At 42.4% G+C, this 20,328-nt stretch overlaps 1 protein-coding gene across 1 annotated transcript; it reads right to left on the minus strand.

Moving 5' to 3' along the window:
- Positions 1 to 17,476: 17,476 nt before the first annotated feature.
- Positions 17,477 to 19,218, minus strand: LOC122048334 (scopoletin glucosyltransferase-like). The gene has a single exon (XM_042609920.1). It carries the CDS (start codon positions 19,145 to 19,147, stop codon positions 17,606 to 17,608), a length of 1,542 nt encoding a protein of 513 aa, XP_042465854.1. The 5' UTR covers positions 19,148 to 19,218; the 3' UTR covers positions 17,477 to 17,605.
- Between the last annotated feature and the right edge of the window lie 1,110 nt (positions 19,219 to 20,328).

Consider the following 20,328-nt stretch of genomic DNA (forward strand, 5'->3'; position numbering starts at 1 on the left):
AAGAGATTCAAAGTTAAGTTGTTTTGTTGTCTAATCCGCTTGAATGAGCTTTGTAGGAAAGTCCTAAGTGTTCTTAGGCAAAAGTCCTAGCTGCGGTTATGTAGGTAGAAAACCCAAGGGGGTGGTAACCCTAGGTGAAGGAAAACCCTAAGGGGCGGTAACCTTAGGTCCTAGGGGGTGGTAACTCTGGGTGGAGGAAATCCTAAGGGGGGTAACCTTAGGTCCTAGGTGGAGGTAACCCTAGGTGGCAGAAAACCCTAGGGGGTGGAAACCCTATGTCCTAGGGGGAGGTAACCCTAGGTCCTAGGGGGTGGTAACTCTAGGTCCTAGGGGGTGGTAACCCTAGGCAAAAAGTCCAGTCAGTTTGGAGGACCGGGGCTGGCATCAAGTATACTCTCCTAAGTGGAGTAGGTGAGGACGCGTTCCCCGCGGAGGAAACAATAGACGTCGGTTCGACCTAGGATTTTCGATCGGAAATCCGAAGTCAGATCCGGATAGTCCAAAGACTGACAAACTTATTTTTCTAATATATTATCTATTATGCTCTAACTCTGTTTTGCAGGAGACTAACATTTTGTGTAGGGGTAGAACTGACCGGGATCGATCGACCGAACGTTTGGATCGGTCGACCGTGTTGGTGCAACCTTAGGTCAAGGTTGACCTGGTTGACCCGACTCGAGGTGACGTGACTCGAGTTGTATTTTGATGTTTGACTTGGAAAGATTGTCGGTGCAACCTTAGGTCAAGGTTGACCTAGTTGAGTTGCATGTTGATGTTTGACACTCGTGAGAGAGTTCTATTCTTGATGTTTGACAAGAATAGGTGTTTGGGAGATTGTAGGTGCAACCGTAGGTCAAGGTTGACCTGGTTGACCTGATTCGGGAAAAAGTCCAAGTATGGAGACTTGGCACTGGAAAAGTCCAAGTATGGAGACTTGGCACGGAAAAGTCCTAACTGGGATGTTAGGCAGTTGGAAAGTCCTGGTGAGTGAAGCCAGGCAGTGAGAAAGTCCTAACTGGGATGTTAGGCAGGTGGAAAGTCCTGGTGAGTGAAGCCAGGCAGTGAGAAAGTCCTAACTGGGATGTTAGGCAGGTGGAAAGTCCTGGTGAGTGAAGCCAGGCAGTGAGAAAGTCCTAACTGGGATGTTAGGCAGTGTGGAAAGTCTTGGTGAGTGAAGCCAGGCAGTGGGAGAGTCCTAACTGGGATGTTAGGCAATTGGAAAGTCCTGGTGAGTGAAGCCAGGCAGTGTGGAAATCCTGGTGAGTGAAGCCAGGTGAAAGTCCGGGTGAGTAAAGCCAGGCAGATTGGAAATCCTGGTGAGTGAAGCCAGGTGAAAATCCTAGTGAGTAAAGCTAGGTGGAAGTCCTGGTGAGTGAAGCCGGGCAAGGGAAAATCCAGATGGATCAAGGATGATCGGACATCTGGTGTTGAGAAGATCAAGTAGGTCAAGGGAGTGACCGGATACTTGACACGAAGAGAAAAGTCCAAGTAGGTCAAAGGGATTGACCGGACACTTGGTGGGGAGTTTTAGCAGGTCAAGGGAGTGACCTGATGCTAAGCATGAGATACCAATAGGTCAAGGTTGACCGGATATTGGTTTGGAAGGCATGGGACTTGGTTTGGGCAAAAACCAAGAGCTGGATCGATCGCTGGATCGATCCGGATGTCTTCTGTCGCGATCAGAAGACCGATCGGAGCGTCTGGGATCAGGAAGTTCCCGATCGGTCCATGGACCGATCAGATGAGCCGGACCGATCGAGGATGCCCGATCGGTCCGCACTTGCACGTGAAGGTCGAGTTAGCCCGATCGGTCTCAGACCGATCGAGGCTTAGCCTGATCGGTCCCATGACCGATCAGAGCTCGTGGACCGATCGAGATGGAGCTCGATCGGTCCAGCCTAGCCGTTGAGTCACAACGGCTCGCTCTGTGTTTTCTTCATCTTCTTCGCAGTTATAAAAGGAGATCGAGGGCTTCTACGGACTACTTCTTCTTCCTTCTTGCCCCTGCTTCTTGCTGTGTTTGAGCTTTGCTGAGCTCTCTGCTTCGTGAAGCTTCGTGTGAGCTTCCCCGACTGGTCAGTTGCTGCTGTTCTTCCGTGAAGTTGCTACTTTGTCAACGGAAACCAGTCGAAGGCAAGCAAGGTGTTTTACATTCATATTGTTTGTATTTCTTGCTGTATTTCTATCCTGCTGTTGCAAGTTGTTGTGGCGAGGTTTCTCCACCCATAAGGAGTTTACATTAGCCGGTTCTCCGGGGTCTCATCCACCGACGGATTGATAGGCTTCGTCCACCTTACGGACACGCCGAGGAGTAGGAGTTTCATCTCCGAACCTCGTTACATCGACGCGTTGAGGTTTGATCTTCTTGTTTTCGTTTCTTGTTTTTATTTCCGCTGCGCTAACCCTAGTTTGTAGAAAGAAACGCGAGCATTTGGGGTCGGCTATTCACACCCCCCCTCTCTAGCCGTACGAAGGATCCCAACAGACCGAACCCCCAAGTAGCAGGATAGTTTTCTAGCAAGTGGACCGGGCTCGACCAGGGGATCGGTCGACCGAACCTAGTTATCGGTCGACCGAACTGGAGATAGGAGTTGACCAGATCAAAGTGGAGCGAGCGGATCGAGTGGATCGGATGAGGAGGAGATCATCTGATCGGTCGACCGAACGTGGGGATCGGTCGACTGATCCTCTTCAGGTTAAACCTGAACCCGAGCTTTGAGGATCTGGATCAGTCCTGCAGAGGCTATAAAAGGAGCCTCGAGGAGTAGCTTCGAAATATAACTCAAACAGAACATCATGTGCACTTTTACACTGCTGCGAACGCTCAAACGACGCTCCGTTGCTCCGACAACTGACGACTAACTTTCCTCATCTTTTGTGTTGTCGGTATTGTAATTCTTTATTTAGCACTTGTAATTTTAAGTTGTAACAGATTCATGGATTGATAGTGATTTCCCACCGAAAGCGATCAACGATCACGGGCCTTGGATTAAGAGTCACCCAAGGCTCCGAACCAAGTAAAAAACTTGGTATCTTTGTTCTTTGTGTTTATCTTTATTTTATTTCCGCTGCTTAACTCGTTGTTTTTCCGAATACGATAAGTGAAAACCACGAGCGCTATTCACCCCCCCCCCCCTCTCGCACTTCTCGATCAAACAAAAATGAGTGTAAAACCTAAGTTTTCTTATTTAATCATAAACCTAGGTTTTTATGAAATCAATAAACTCCCACTTAATTGATAATTCCAATAGACTTCCTCAGAGCCTAATAGATTTGTCCCCTTAAACCAGTCATTTAGGCTCTGTTAAAATCTCAAAAAATTTCTAAAAATTTCTAGAAAATTTAATAAGGTTATTTCTCTAATAAAACTTATTATTTAATTATCATATCTTACACTACGCCTCCTCGACATTGTTAAACTCGGTTGCTCGATCGCTCGATTAAGTAGATGGTCAAAGTTTTGGGGGTCTTCTGATTAAGGAGCGGAAGAAATTATTATCGGTGAGACCTTGGGAGAAGGCACTCACCAGAATTTCGGTGGTGGCTATCGGGGCATCCATAGCCACTTGATTGAATTCTTTGATGTAAGCCCTAAGTGTCTCCTTGGACCCTTGTTTGAGCAAGAAAAGACTTGGGGGTGTTTTGGTATCACTGATTGCTGGCGAAGTGATGAAGGAAAATCTTACGGAAATCCTTAAAGGTACCAATGGATTTAGCCGACAATCGCTTAAATCATCTTTGTGTCGAGCCGCCGAATGTGATGAGAAATACTCGACACTTTACACCATCCGTGTATTGATAAAGGAGAGTGACATTTCAAATTTTAGCAGCTGATCTTTAGGGTCAGTTGACCTTGAGTATTCCCCTATTGTCAGGAGCTGATAATGCTTCGACAACTTGCCCTCTAGCACCCTCTGAGAGAATGGGGTGCTAACCTCTTCGGGAGAGCAGCATGTTGTAAGAGCCTTTCCCTTGCACCCAAGGGCTTCTCCAGAAGATTCTTGGTGTGCTCCCTCTTGGCCCATATATTCGAGCGACATACGGAAGAGTGCTCGATGATGCAGGATTGGTGAATGAGGTGCAGAAGGTAGATGGGTGGGGCCTTCCTCCGGAACTCCTCCTTCCCTTCGACTGGCTGTCATTGATGTTATAGGATTGAGTGGCAGCAGTGTGTTGCTGTGCTAATTTTTGTGCTCGGGCATTGATGAGCAGCTCTAGATCTTCTGTTATTAAGGTATCGGTGGTGAGTCGTCCAGCTTCTTCCATCTCTGATCTCATATTCAGGCGAAAGTTCCTACAAACGACGTCAAATTTGATCCTGTTTGAACATTACAGAGATGATGCACTAAGCACGATGACTTGATTGTTAACTGAGAGAAGACTTTTTGCTCCTCAGAGAAGCTTCCTTTCAATCCTGTGCACAAAGAGACGAGCCAGCCAAACATTAGTGCGTAGGAACCAGGGGGATCCTTGGCGAATGCACTTCGACACTTAAGTCAGTACAAGTCTAGACAGGTGAATAAAGAACAGTAAGGAACGTGCACACTGTGGACAATATCATGTCATTGTGGAGATATCTAAATTCTTTTCGATCCTACAATTGGTATCAGAGCCCGGACTGCCAGAAGGTTTAACCACCGACTGTGCACAAGAGCTATGGTCTAATTGAACCATGTGAGTACAATATTGACCTCGAACAAAGAAAGTGGGGGCTCCTATGTTCGAATCAAGAGGACCAGACACCAGGCAGGAAGTCCTAGTAGGTCGGGTGGACCGAGGGGCAGGAAGTCCTAGTTGCGGCTAGGCAAGGAAGTCCTAGAGGTCGGGTAGACCGAGGGGCAGGAAGTCCTAGTAGGTCGGGTAGACCGAGGGGCAGGAAGACCTGGTGGGTCAAGGATCGGACATGGGAAGCCCATGGTCCTTTGTTTGAGGGGGGGATTGTTGGGGTTGCAAGGTTGCAAACATAGTCCCATATTGAAAACACATGGAAAAGATCATGGGTTTATAAGAGAAAGATATCTCCATTGACATGAGGCCTTTTGGGTAGAACCCAAGAGCAAAACCATGAGGGCTTAGGCCCAAAGTGGACAATATCATGTCATTGTGGAGATATCTAAATTCTTTTCGATCCTACACACACGAGAGTAGAGTAGTAAGGAATGTACACACGATAGTAGAGTTCAAATGTTCAGAGAGCGTACCTTCCTAATGGAGAGTGTTGGTGCAGGAAGCATCCGACGATCGAACCCGAGTTTTGATAATAGCAAAGGATTCAAAGTTAAGATTAATTGTTGTCTAACGTACTTGAATAAGTGTTTCAGAAAGTCCTAACTGCGGTTAGGCAGGTGAAAATCCTAAGGGGTGGTAACCTTAGGTCCTAGGAAGCGGTAACTCTAGGTGAAGGAAAATCCTAAGGGGTGGCAACCTTAGGTCCTACGGGGTGGTAACCCTAGGTGGAGGAAAAACCCTAAGGGGCGATAACCTTAGGTCTTAGGGGGTGGTAACCGTAGGTGGAGGAAAATCCTAAGGGGGGTAACCTTAGGTCCTAGGGGGTGGTAACCCTAGGTGGAGAAAAACCCTAGGGGACGATAACCCTAGGTCCAGGGGGGTAACCATAGGCAGAAAGTCTAGTCGGTCTGGAGGACAGGATTGGCATCAGGTAATCTCTCATGAGGAGAGTAGGTGAGGACGCGTTCCCCGTAGAGGGAACAGTAGGCGTCAGGTCGACCTAGGGTTTCCGGTCGGAGTTCCGAAGTCAGACCCGGACAGTCCGATGACATACTGCTTTTACTATATTTTATGTGTGCTAACTTTGTCTTGCAGGGTATGTGTGTGTTTTGTGGACTAACATGCTTTGCAGGGATAAATGAGCAAGGCCAGCCTCGGATGAACAGTGTCCGAGGCGCCTCCATGGAGCTTGGAGGCGCCTCGGGTGCAAAGGAGTTGAAGTCTGTGTGGCAGAGCTGGAGGCACCTTGGATTGAGCTGGATGCGCCTTGGACCGCAGCTTGGAGGCGCCTTGGACCAGCATGGAGGCGCCTTCAAGTGGATCAGAGGAGAAGATTTCAGCGTTGATCCACGCGGTTGACTCGGCTGCTTTGAGGCACCTTGGAAGGGCTTTGAGGCACCTCTAGCACTGTTTAAAAGGGGTATTCGAGCAACAGGTTGACATAACGAATTGAAAAGCAATCTTCTCTTGTGTGTTGTGAACAAGATGACCCAGAAGTGCTGCTACAAGTGCCCGACGACCCAGAGCTTCAAATCTTCAATTTGTGTTGTCAGTACAACATTTAATACTATTAAACTGTAATACTTTTGTAACTGAATTTGCGCGATATAGTTGTTGCCCACAGAAAGCGATCAATGATCATGGGACTTGGAGTAGGAGTCACCCTAGGCTCCGAACCAAGTAAATAGCTTGTGTTCGTGTGTTGTTTTTCTTTCTATTTCTGCTGCATTTACTCGAACGATTTCCAAATATGAAACGTGTGAAAGTCACGAGCGCTATTCACCCCCCCTCTAGCGCATCTCGATCCAACAATTGGTATCAGAGCGGGGTAGCATTGATCTGGTGCAACCACCAATCACACATTTCTTTCGTGTTGTTTTCTATTTTTCGGAGTCGATTGGAATTAGCATAATTGCTATTTTCTGATCAAGTTCTTTTCGTTATCGAATTCTTTTCTCGAGGTCGGTGCAACACTACTCGAGAATGTAATTTACCCTTACTTTCATACCGCACTGCTAATCCAGGATCAAATCCTGGGATATTCTTGTGTTATTTTTCTGTGTCATATCTAAATGGCCCAACAAGAAGTCTACAGCACTGTCCGTCCCCCACTCTTCACTGGAGAGGACTTCGGTTACTCGAAGGGCAGGATGGAAATTTTCCTGAAGATCCAGTTCGAGATGTGGATGATCATCAAGACCGGGTTTGAACTACCGACTGACAGAGACGGCAAACCAACACCCTGCGAAGATTGGGAACCAACATTAATCAAGAAGGTGGAGGCAAATGCCAGAGCAATGTGCACCCTCCAGTGCAAATTGACGAAGGAGGAACTAAACCGCGTCGGCCCATTCTCAAGCGCCAAGGAGCTATGGGATAAGCTGATCAAGCTTCACGAAGGGACCTCCGATACCAAGGTAAGTAAGATGGACTTAATTTTTTAATAAATTATACAATATTAAATTGCAGGAAGGTGAGACGGGTACCCAACTCCACGCTCGGATACAAGATCTACTCAATAGTCTTCATGCGATCAGACAGAAGGTGGAGAACCAGGACATAATCAGGTACTCACTGAACGCTTTTCCGAGGAACACCTTGTGGGCATCAATGGTAGATTCTTACAAGGTTCCTAAGGATCTTTCTTGTATTAAATTAGACGAATTATTCTCTGGATTTGAGTTGCATGAGCAGATTAATGCACGCCTTGCCGAGAAAGGGTTGGCTTTGGTTGCAGGTATAAGAAGAGCACGCGAATCAAAAACAAAACGTAGAACCGAACCAGAGACAGAAGAAGAACCAGATTTGGACAATGACAACGACGAGCTCAAAACCGAAATATTCAACCTGGTGAAGAAACTCTACAAAAAGAAGAGCTTCAACAAAAAGGATGTCAGAAAAGCCATCCAATCCAAAGAAGCCCAACCAAGCTCAAAGGTCAAATTCGAGGTAACGTGCTACGGGTGCAATCAGAAGGGGCACATCAAGGTGAACTGCCCATACCAGAAGGATCCGAAGAAACCAAGGAGAAAGAAGGCCCTGAAGGCGACGTGGGACGAGTCCTCTTCCGAGTAAGATGACGACGAAGAACTCGAGCAGACGAGTTTTCTCGCGTTGACGGCCCGGGACCACATGAACGAATCCGGAAGCGAGGATAAATCGGAAGCCGAGTCTGAGAGAAGCCACGAATCCGTATCCGTTTTCGAAGGGACAAACCCCTCTGTAAGTATGAATCGCCTTTACAGTCTAATTAATTACTTAATGTGTAAAGTAGCTAAGTCCAAGGTTCGGATCAAGTCACTTCTAAAGGAGGTAACATCCCTTAAAGAAGCGACTAATAACGAATCGTTGACTGAATCTGTTCAGACTGGAACCTCAACTCAAGTCCAAAAGCTTGAGGAAGAGAATTCCAGCCTGAAAATTCAAATCAAAGACTTGAAAATTATATCGGAACGGTTTACATTGGGTTCCAAGAATCTCGACTTGATTATTGGAAAATAGAAAGCCGTTTACAATCGATCCAGACTAGGATTCAAAGTAAATAGAAAATTTTGATCTTATTTATCGTTAGTGAACAGACCAAATAGTAAAATACTCCAAGCATGGGTACCTAAGTTCAACTTAGTTAATCAAGTTGGACTTAGTCAATATTGGGTCCCCAAAGATCAAGTACACTACCTTGATAGACCATATCGATGCTATGATCCAGGGGGAGCCAAAAGAAAAATTGTATTAATAAAAAGTTAAATCATCAAAAGAAATATAAATTTAATGTATAAATAAAAATACATAAAGTTATCAATAACGTAGGGGGAGGCTTCAGAATAGCTGACACCTCCAAAAATAACCTACTTGGCAGGGTAAATAGGATTAGAATAAAGAAGGACAACAGTTTAACTTGACCAATTGTATTGGTGAAGTTTTGGATGATAGTACGTTAGGGAAACTTAGTCTATGCATGTCTAGGAAGATATGGCTTCGACCTGGTGTATTTGGCTAAGTGGAACTGATCGAAACTACCCCTTACGGATCCTAACTAGTTAGACAAAGGTTTTGTACTAAGTTCAGTGGATAGGACTATTTGAAAAACCTCGAAGGCATGGTTACTCTAATGATGTCCAAGTGACTCACCATTGCCCAGAAGTTTATCCAAAGAATGTCTATTTGTTGAGCCCAAAACTAAACCTGAATCTAACATAAAGTTAAACCAAACCCTATAATTGAACCTAATTCATCTCACAAAATTATAGAATTCCCTGATTTGAAATTTAGATCGGGTGAGATGACTACGGATTAAATTAAATTAATAATTCAAATCTAATTAATAATTCAAATTAAATTAATAATTAATAATTCAAATTAATAATCAAATCAAATTCAAATAATATTAAAATCTTTAAAAAAAACTTATTTAAAAATTCTTTTAAAAACTTATTTTAAAAACTTATTTAAAAATTGTTTTCACAAATTATTTTGAAAACTCATTTAAAAATTATTTTAAAATAATTTAAATTTAAAATTATTTAAATAAAAAAAATTCTAAAAGTGGCGAACGAAGGCGCCTCTGCTATGGCAGAGGCGCCCTTCAAGATCGACGGGAAAATTCCCGCCGAAAACAACTAAGGCGCCTCGGGCCGGGTCTGAGGCGTCCTGAACGCTCCATTGGAGGCACCTTCAATGAGATTGAAGGCGCCTTCAATACCGAAATATGCAGCGAACAGAGAGCTCGCTGCAAGTTTTTCTTCTCGCCGAAACTAGCGATCCAAGGCGCCTTAAACTCGGATTTCCACCCTTCAACTCCTTCAAATACCCTACATTGCCTCCTAGGTATACTCCAAACTATCCTAAATCATCCTTTACATGGTTCTAGTACTTGTTTTGCAAATTTTTATGTATATGGTTAAAATTAGGAAACGACGCAATGTTGCGTCCACCTCGGGCACGACCCCATCCACTGACGCTAGATTTCCCACTAAGCAGCATAGCCTTAGTTTTTCTCAGCATTCATACTCTATCATTAAATGTAGATACCTAAGTAGACCCTGTTTCATGAGTTATTGTCCATCTGTCGTAGAGATGATTGCCCACTATCAGTTGGACAGACTGGTTTACTGCAGTCATGGAGTAAATCGAGATCTATGTGCCCAATTTTTCAACAACCTTGAGAGGGTTGATGATTTGGTCTATTCCACCAGAGTTGGTGGAAAGGACATCTAGTTTACACCTGCTTTATTACGCACTAGTTTAGAGCTTAGACAGTCAGCCTGTCCTTTCCTGTGCTACCCTAGTAGGGATCTATCATTTGGCGACCCCTACTCCCACATTACTCTAGATACACTCTTTGAGTATTTTTTTGGTGGGGAGAGACCAGTTGGAGTCTCTAATTTCAGGTCGATGTCTCTCAGGGTGCAGGATTACGTCATGTATAGAGTCCTCACTGCATGCATTCTACCCATCACATCTCGGGACGTCCCGAAAATGTGCCCGTCCCATTATTTTTTTTTGTATGCATTATGTCATCATCTGGATATAGACATTGCATTACACATGTTCTCTAACATAGTTCATGCGGCTAGTCTCGTCACATCTCAAGTAGTTCACATGCCCTACTGCCATGTACTGACGTCCATCTTTTCGACGATAAAAGGAATAGATGTGACTCGGGGAACGATCATTCCTCTTACCCGTTATGATGAGTTTGGGCTGGGTTCTCTTAGGTTAGCGCATATAGATGTCACTACTCAGGGGGTCCTAACATGGGTGGGCAGGCCACCGCCAGCCGACCCAGCCAAGGATGAGCCAGTTGCTCTAAGAGGGCCCGAGGCAGACGATGAGTTTATTGCCTTCTTTGCTCCAGCTGAGGGAGAGGAGTGGTTAGAGTTCACAGTCGAGGATATTCATGGATAGCCCTCCACTTCGGTAGGGCCCTCGACCTCGATACGACCATCCACCTCCTTATCGATTGAGGACCGACTTACACGTCTCGAGATTCACTCCGCACAGACACGACGGCTTATCCTGGATGAATTTCGCATGCTTCGCGCGGAGATAGCCTTCGACTTTTCCTCTCTTCGTCAGGGACAGCCTACACCCGAGCAGCCTCTTGCACCACCTCCAGCTATCGACCCTCCAGCTGATGATCCTACTCAGTGATGCTATCCTTTCATGCATTGTATTTTTAACTTTGGACGCAGACACTTTCATCCACTATTCTATCAGTACCTAGTTAAACTTTTGCCTATCAGAATTTAGTTACTTAACCTACTTTTCTGCTTACCAGTTTTTGTTATATTTAATGTGCTTAGTAGAATAGACCTTATGTTACTTGGCTCTTGTATCCTTCAAAATTTTAGGAAAAATAATATTTTCAAAATCCTAATTTTACTAGACTTTCAAATTCGAACTTAGCCTAGGAATTTCCCCCTAGATATCATGTTCCCCTAAATTTCAGCCAGAGCATCTCACAAGCACAGTAGGCTTAACTTGCTTGTGTTTGAAAGAAATTTAGAATGGCGTGAGATGCATAAGGTACAACCTAGACTTCAAAATACTTATTTCTGTGCATCGCAGTAAGTCTGAGCATTTAAAACCAACAATACATTAATCAAATTAAGTCATCCAGACCTAGTCAAATCAAACTAGATCAATTGACTTAACTTGACTAACCAAGTGAAAGCTGTTGCTCTCTAAGTAATCAGCTAGTAGCTAATTGGTTAGACATGTGGGCAAGAAAATTAAGTGTTTAATTTTAATATTTTTAAGTTACTCATGCTTGGACTTTAGGGCTTCTTGAAATGATGTGAACATGGCCTTAGTTATAACTTTACAAATTTATCTCTTCTTAAAGCACTTTTTAAAATTCAGTATTTTTCAGTTCAAGATCAATGCTAAGTACTTTTCAACTTTAGCTATACTTTCCAATAGCATTTTTAAAGTTATTTCAACTTTTGCTAAAGCATCTTTTCGAATTTAAACTTTTAAAGGATTTTTCAAAATTCAATGTTTTCAACTAAGTGTTTTTCAAAAAGCTTGCTAACATTTTAGCTAAGTGACTTCTATAGCCGTTTCCAAAATTAGCTAAGCTAAATATTTTTCTCAAAAGTTTTTTTCGAATTGAATTAAGTACTTTTTAGAATGCCTTCAAACTTAGCCAATTTTGAGAAAAGTCCTATCTCAAATGGAATTAAGCATTTTTTGAAAAAGTTTCTCAAGTTTAGCTAAACTCTTTTTAAAATAATTTACCTAAGTACTTCGAATCTACAAGATCTAAGTTTTCGAATCTAGCTAACTTGTCTAAAAAAAGGCTTCTCAAAAGTTATCTACGTACTTTTTCGAATGTTGTTAAGTTATTTTCAAACTTAATCTTTTAAAGCTATCTTAAAAGATCTCTTGTGAATCCTTAAACATTTACTTAGCTAAACATTTTACAAGACTATTAATTTCAAAAAGCTAAGTCTTTATCCCTCTATTTATATTAAGGTCGTTATCGTTTTTAAATATTTTTTGAAAAGTCAAAGCTAAGGTCATTAATCACAAACTCCCTGTTACCCCCTTGTTTATTTTGGTGTATGGCAAAGGGGGAGAGTAGGAAAATTCAAAGCAGAACTTAAAATTCAAATTATTCAAATTAAAGGGCTCTTATTAAGGGGGAGCCTTACATCGTTAAAGGCTTAAGTTTGTTTCATTTATTTACTTAAGCTTGCTTATGCATCTTACTTAAACTTTGAAGATCATTATTGCATTTTTTTTTACTTAACTTTGAATTCCGATTGCCATAATAAAAAATGGGGAGATTGTTGGTGCAGGAAGCATCCGACGATCGAACCCGAGTTTTGATAATAGCAAAGGGTTCAAAGTTAAGATTAATTGTTGTCTAACGTACTTGAATAAGTGTTTCAGGAAAGTCCTAACTGTGGTTAGGCAGGTGAAAATCCTAAGGGGTGGTAACCTTAGGTCCTAGGGGCGATAACCCTAGGTGAAGGAAAACCCTAAGGGGTGGCAACCTTAGGTCCTAGGGGGTGGTAACCCTAGGTGGAGGAAAACCCTAAGGGGCGGCAACCTTAGGTCCTAGGGGGTGGTAATCCTAGGTGAAGGAAAATCCTAAGGGAGGGTAACCTTAGGTCCTAGGGGGTGGTAACCCTAGGTGGAGAAAAACCCTAGGGGGCGGTAACCCTAGGTCCTAGGGGGTGGTAACCCTAGGCAGAAAGTTCAGTCAATCTGGAGGACCGGACTAGCATCAGGTAATCTCTCCTGAGGGGAGTAGGTGAGGACGCGCTCCCCGTAGAGGGAACAGTAGGCGTCGGGTCGACCTAAGGTTTCCGGTCGGAGATTCGAAGTCAGACCTGGACAGTCCGATGATTGTCAAATACTGCTTTTACTATATTTTATGTGTGCTAACTTTGTCTTGCAGGGTATGTGTGTGTTTTGTGAACTAACATGCTTTGTAGGGACAAATGAGCAAGGCTAGCCTCAGATGAACAGTGTCTGAGGCGCCTCCATGGAGCTTGGAGGCACCTTGGGTGAAAAGGAGCTGAAGTCTGCGCGGCAGAGCTGGAGGTGCCTTGGACCGCAGCTTGGAGGTGCCTTGGACCAGCTTGGAGGCGCCTTCAAGTGGATCAGAGGAGAAGATTTCAGCGCTGATCCACGCAGCTGACTCGACTGCTTTGAGGCGCCTCGAAAGGGCTTTGAGGCGCCTCCAGCACTGTCTAAAAGGGGTATTCGAGCAGCAGGTTGACATAACGAATTGAAAAGCAATCTTCTCTTGTGTGCTGCGAACAAGACGACCCAGAAGTGCTGCTACAAGTGCCCGACGACCCAGAGCTTCAAATCTTCAATTTTAGTTGCCGGTACAACGTTTAATACTATTAAACTGTAATACTTTTGTAACTGAATTTACGCGATATAGTTGTTGCCCACAGAAAACGATCAACGACCGCGGGCCTTGGAGTAGGAGTCGCCCTAGGCTCCGAACCAAGTAAATAACTTGTGTTCGTGTGTTGTTTTTCTTTCTATTTCTGTTGCATTTACTAGGGGTGGGCATCGACCGGTTTGGTCCGGTTTTACCTTACTACGGTTTTATTTTTTCAGTTTCGGTTTTAAAGATTTTTGATCCAAAACCAAACCATTTTATTACGGTTCAGTTCGATTTTTATGTAATACGGTCCGGTTTATACGGTCGGTTATATATGGTTTATACAATGAATTAAATTGATTTTGTGCTACTACAAATATTAGTTTAGAGACAAAGAAAAAGTATCAATTTATTAAAATAATTATGAATTTAAAGTAATATTAAAATTTTGTTATCCGGTAACAATAAGTAAATATAAATATATAATTTGATTATGCTATTATATTATAAATAATTAGAAATTAATCCACTTGTATGATCAAATATCTATAAAAATAATGTTTTAAGTATAATACGGTCGGTTCCGTTTTTTCGGTTTTTTGGGAGTCAAAACCGGAAACCGAACTGAATAACCGAATTTTAAAAAACTTAAACCGAAACCGGCCGAAATACCGAAAAAACCGAACAAAAAAAATGGAAATTTTTCGGTTCGGTCGGTTTTTCCGGTTTGAACCGAATTATGCCCACCCCTAGCATTTACTCGAACGATTTCCGAATCTGAAACGTGTGAAAGTCACGAGCGCTATTCACCCCCCCCCCCCTCTAGCGCATCTCGATCCAACAAAGAGGACCCCCTTTATATATCACATCTCATAGCCTCTGCAATCATGAGGTGACAACCCGTGTTAGAGGTTGTTAGGTAAAGGAGAGGTTACAACCTAGGCAATGTGCAATAATTGTCAGAGGAATCTTCCATTTATCCACATGTATACCTCTTTTGTCATTTATAGCTTATGTTGTTGCCGAAGTTATTAAAGGAATATGCTATTATAGTGGTTTGCTAATGGGAAACATAATAAGCCCTGAAGAAGGTTCTAGAAGAATATTCTCTGACATATAGTTATTATTCTGATAGGTTTGTTAGGATTCTTTACTTATGCTATCGGCTAAGTATATCCCGGTCAGCCCCTATGGTCGACCGTCTTTATGCCTATTCTTGTATTAAGCTGCTTTATTATATACTGAATGCTATTAGAAATCCGTTCGGAAATAACATGATGCATTTGTCTAAGTACATCTTGGATGACCTATAAGATCGGTCATCTTTATGCCTCTGCTGTTGGCATCTATCCTCTGAGTATATCTTGGTCGGGCAATAAGGACGGTCATCTTTATGTCTGTCCTTGCATTAAGTTGCTCAGTTATATTCTGCGTAATATTAGCCTGAGTATATCCAGGACGGCCCCTAGGGCAAGCCATCCTTATGTCTGTCCTTGCTTTAAGTTGCTTTGTTATGCATTGAATGCTATTAGAAACTCATTTGGAAAATAATATAATGTCTTTTGTCCGACCGAGCATATAATTGGTCATCCAGAGAAATGAAGCTATCCTGAGAGGTTCAATCGACTCTTTAAGTAGAGGGGCCTTTGGCCCAATCGGCATTTCATCCGACCAGGTATATAAACCCGTCCGGTTCTATGACCATAGGGATACACAAGCACTGTCGTGTGACAACTCATAGGGGCAACTCGTAATAAGGTCGGTCAGACATATGTAAAGAGGCTCGTATAGAGTAAGGAGTTTAACCTTTCCCTTGACCAGATCTATGGCTGTCGATTGTGAGGTAGGTCGGTTATTTCGGCTAGCCTTAAACTCGGTCAGCTATTGAATGACCAAAAACTATCCTTTTAGTTCAAGAGTAACACATTAAAGCACTAAACCCCTTAGGTTCGCTTGACATAAGGGTTGACCGGTACTTACCGGTTGAATTGCCATCCGGTTAGGCTGGGTCCGAGAGCCTTAGCGCTGGGCGATCAACCAAGCCAAGGGCAGAACGCTTTCTTCTCCCAACTACCACGTCGTCTTGACCTTTATTGTCATATCCCCTTGATTTTGACTGTCACATCATCTTTTGTGTCTACTCGTTACAACCCGTATTAATTATATTTACATACTTTGTATCTACTTATAAAGTTAATACGCCAACTTTTGTGTACTTCAATTGTGTGTAACTTTTATTCTCTGTTTATATGAAGGAGTGGACGATGAATGAATAAAATAAACTTAAGGGCATGCAAAGAGAATGGAAAGGGAAAGAAATCTTCCTCTGCATATTTGTTTACCTTAAGTGAGCAGGGTGGGTACATGCAGTGTAATTTTTATAACTAAAAAAGGATACATGCATCATTTTTTTTTATATATGATATAATTTTATGAGTTAAAAAGAGTACATACGTCATTTTTTACATATGGTGTAATTTTATGAATAAAAAAGGTACATGAGCCATTTTTTTCATCCGTTACTTTCCATCTGATTTTGAGATAATAGATTTTCACTCTAATGCTCTGTTTACCAGAAGGAGTGGATGATGGATAGATGAAATAAACCTAGGGGCATAGGAAGATAATGGAAAGAGAAAGAAATCTCTTCCTCTGCGTGTTTGTTTATCTTGATTGAGGAATGTGGGTATATACGGTGTAATTTTTATAATTGAAAAAGGGTACCTGCGTTTTTTTTATTATATGGTATAATTTTGTGAGTTAAAAATAATATATGCGTCATTTTTTAGATATATATGGTATAATTTTATAAATAAAAATAAGTACATTTATTTTTATTATTATTATTATTATTATTATTATTAATAAGATGATCCCCGTCACGGATTATGTTAATGTCATCAATTTCTGCATTCTCTCGGTTGATCACTTTTACAGGATGATGTCCCACAAACTTACCACTGCAAGTTTTGGGAGAAAATTAGCATATGTCCCACAAACTTACCACTGCAAGTTTTGGGAGAAAATCATTGCTAAGTTCCTTGTGGATACAACGGCAAAAGAGTGTTAAGAGGTGCTCTAGCTTGTAAAAGTATATATATTTATATTAAGATCTTATGGATTGACAATTTATGTTACTCTAATAAATTTTAAAATTAATTTTTAATGAATATAAAATATTTTATTAAATATCTATCATCTGTATATAAAAAATCATTATACTAAATAAAAAATACCTTTGTAATTAATCAACTTATATTTAGTCAGCCGTCGACAATATTGAATCATCATCTTGTCACTTTAAAATATATTGATATTGTCCCAGATTATAATATAATAGTAAGATATTTAATTATCATTTAGATATTTACAGTTCCAGTTCTAATACATTTGTAAAAAAATTATCTCCTAGATGGATTCTTAATGGTCATTAATTTTTTTTTATAAAAAAAATATATTAAGATTCCAGACTTCACTTCAAGGCCATGTGCCCCCACATGATCTGGTGGGCCATGTGCTGCCACGTGGTCTGCTGGTCCCCACCGAGAAAACGTCTCCAAAGATGTTTCTATTCTACATTTCTACGTCAAAAGATGCCCTGAAGTCTGAACATTGGCCCCATCGGCCGTACAATAATTAGCTCAATAATTGGAACAAATGAATCCAAAGTTGGAAGAACACAATAACAGAAGCGGCTTGTGTTTCACAACTAGTAATTCGATGTACCTTGCATTATAAAATTAATAGTAATTTTATATTAAGTTAGCACTTACAACATAATGATATTTATAATATAATTTGAAAAACGTACAGAACAATTTGCAACATTATAATAATATTTGATAGTTGCATGTCAGCTTAATCTTTGAGAACTATTTTCTGAAAATGAGGAATATATGAGAGAAATACTAGTAAATAATATATAACTAATAGGGGATGGATGCCATGCAATTATTCAGAAAACAGAACAAGTAGACAACAAAAAGCAATACAGAAATAAACCTACGATCACACTGCTAGCTAAATCTAAATGTCGACCGCCTTCCCTGCAGCGGACCTCTTGTTGTCGTGCCAGACGTATATATCCTCTATCAAATCATTCAAAGCCTTGTCGGACGAACCGCCCTTCTCTACCGCCGCTCTCGCCTTCTCCGCGAGCTCCCTCGCCCGCCTTCTAGTTCCCTCGGCCGCCACCCCAGCGTCCATGATGCTCCCTATCGCCCTTGCCAGCTCCGCTGCCCTCACGATCGTCCGATTTGGATCCGTCGTGCTCCTTATGCTGTCTGACGCTTTGACGCCCACGCGGAATCGCTCCACCACCAGCTTCTCGATTATAAACTGATCCGTCCCGATAGGCCACGTCACCATCGGCAACCCGGAGGAGACGCCCTCCTGAAACGAGTTCCACCCGCAGTGCGTCACGAACGCGCCGACGGCGGCGTGGCTGAGCAGCTCTACCTGCGGGACCCACCCCCGAAGAACAAGCCCGCGCCACTTCACCCGCTGCTCGAATCCATGCGGCATCCATTCGGCTCCGTCCGCCTCGCGCAGCACCCACAAGAATGGGTGGCCGGAAGCCTCTAGCCCGAGCGCTATCTCCCTGAGTTGCTCGCCCGTGAACTGGCTCCAGCTACCGAAGCAGGCGTACACCACCGAACTCGGCTTCTGCTCGCTGAGCCACGAGAGGCAACGTGCTCTGTTCCCAACGGCGGCTGGGTCGAGGCCGCCACCTCGGACCCCGACGCTGCTGGATTCAGAATCATTCAGGGAGATAGGGCCCACGAGCCATGTCTTCTTGATGCTCAACATCCGATGGAAGTAATCGAGGTAGATCCCCTCAAACTCGGTACAGCTGTTGATGATGATGCCGAGGCTTGCTTTGTCGGCTTCGCGGACTTCTTCCATGAGTCTACCGAAGACAGTATCCTGGACGAGGAAGTCGGGGAGCTCAGATCGCGCTAGTAACAAAGGGTGAGGGAGGTCCGGGATGGGAACGCGCTCGTCGTCGCGGGTCACGTTCTTGAACGGCTGGTTCGCCAATACAGAATGAAAGACGCAGAAAGACAGGGTCCCCAACGCGGTGAACTTGATGCGCGGGATGCCGAGTTTGCGAGCGATATCTATAGTCCACGGGAAATGGCCGTCGGCGACAACCGCATCAGGGTGGTGGAGGCCGAGCAGGTGCTCGAGGGTGGGGCGGGTGAAGGCGATGGCGTAGTCGATCTTGTCGCACTCAGAGGGGGGCAGTGCGCTGAGGTTCTCTACGCCCGGAGGGAGGCCGGACTCCGCGGACGGGAAGGGGTATTCGAGTAGCTGGATCCGGAGGCCAGCGGCTGCTGCGGCGTCTACAGTGGCGCGGACGAGGGCTGCGTTGCAGGGGGTGGCTAGGATGGTGGAATCGGCTCCTCGGGCAGCAAGGAAGCGGGCAATATCGACCAAAGGGATCAGATGGCTTGAGGCAAAGTAGGGAATGAAGAAGAGACGCAGTGGCCTCCGATCGGCGGCGTCGGCGACGGAACTCATCGCTAGTCTGTCTCTCGAAGGTATTCGGTGTAAGACTGTAAGCATGCCTCTATTCCATTGATATTGCGTTGTTGAACCTAAAGGTCCTGAAGACCTGAACCGGTGTTCGGTCTGGTTCGATTGGAAAGCCGAATTTCAAAAATAAAAATCTACGTTGACTCGTTAAGTCCATAATAATAAATTTAATAATAAATACCATTTTTTTCATTTTGATTAAAATTTTCAATTAATTTTGATGCTTTTTAAACTCACCAATTTTAATTCATTAACCGGTGGATTTCCTTAAATGTAATTTCAGATTGGAAGTATAGAATAAACTTAAAATTTCTAAATTAATTGATTAAAGATAAGTTATATTTTATAACAAAATCATTCAAATTCTGTTTTTTTTTCTTTTTTTACATTTTGAGCAAAACGAACACTAAAAATATATACAGAACATAAATTCTTTACTATGTTTCTGTTCATTTTAATTAAATAAATTTAGAATCAATTTTCAACTGAGATAAAATACCTACCGTTTGCTCAGTTTTAATTAAATAAACAAAATGCATAAAAGAAAATTAATAGAAGAGACGAACAGAAAGAGGAAAATAAACCTGACGTCACTTCGATTCAATTTGAACAGACTAAAAATGAAATTCTCAAAGGAATTAAAAGATTATTTCCCCTTTTCATCTTCTTTTATAATATACAAATTGATCATTTAAAATTACTTCATTTCCTCTACTTCCATTGAGGAAGCTTTTGTTAATATGTTGCCTTTTATTCAAAACATTAAATAAGTTTGCCTTTTTAAAAATTAAACTAATCTCATCATTTTAATGAGCGCCACTTTTACCTCTCCTCATCTTTAACTCGAATAAATCTAAATCAAATTTACAATAATTAGTTAATTTTTTTAATCAAAATATTTTCTAAATATTTGTAGAACAAACTCTGAGAGTCAAAACTTAATTTTATAATATAATATACGGATTTAGAATATTAAAATATCAATATCTTAATTTTATAAATTTAAGCGTTGAAAAAGATAGTACATCTTCCATATATATATATTGATTAAGACTTCTGTATTTAAGTCATTATAATTTACTTGTTAAAATTTGTGTCGACGTCAAAGTCAATGTTGAAGTCGGCGTCAAAGTCGATATCGATGTCAGCATCGAAGTGGGCTTCGAAGTTGACATCGACGTCAAAGTCAACGTCGGCGTCAACAGCGTGCA

The sequence above is a fragment of the Zingiber officinale genome, chromosome 1B, assembly GCF_018446385.1.
Source record: "Zingiber officinale cultivar Zhangliang chromosome 1B, Zo_v1.1, whole genome shotgun sequence".
Lineage (NCBI taxonomy): Eukaryota > Viridiplantae > Streptophyta > Magnoliopsida > Zingiberales > Zingiberaceae > Zingiber > Zingiber officinale.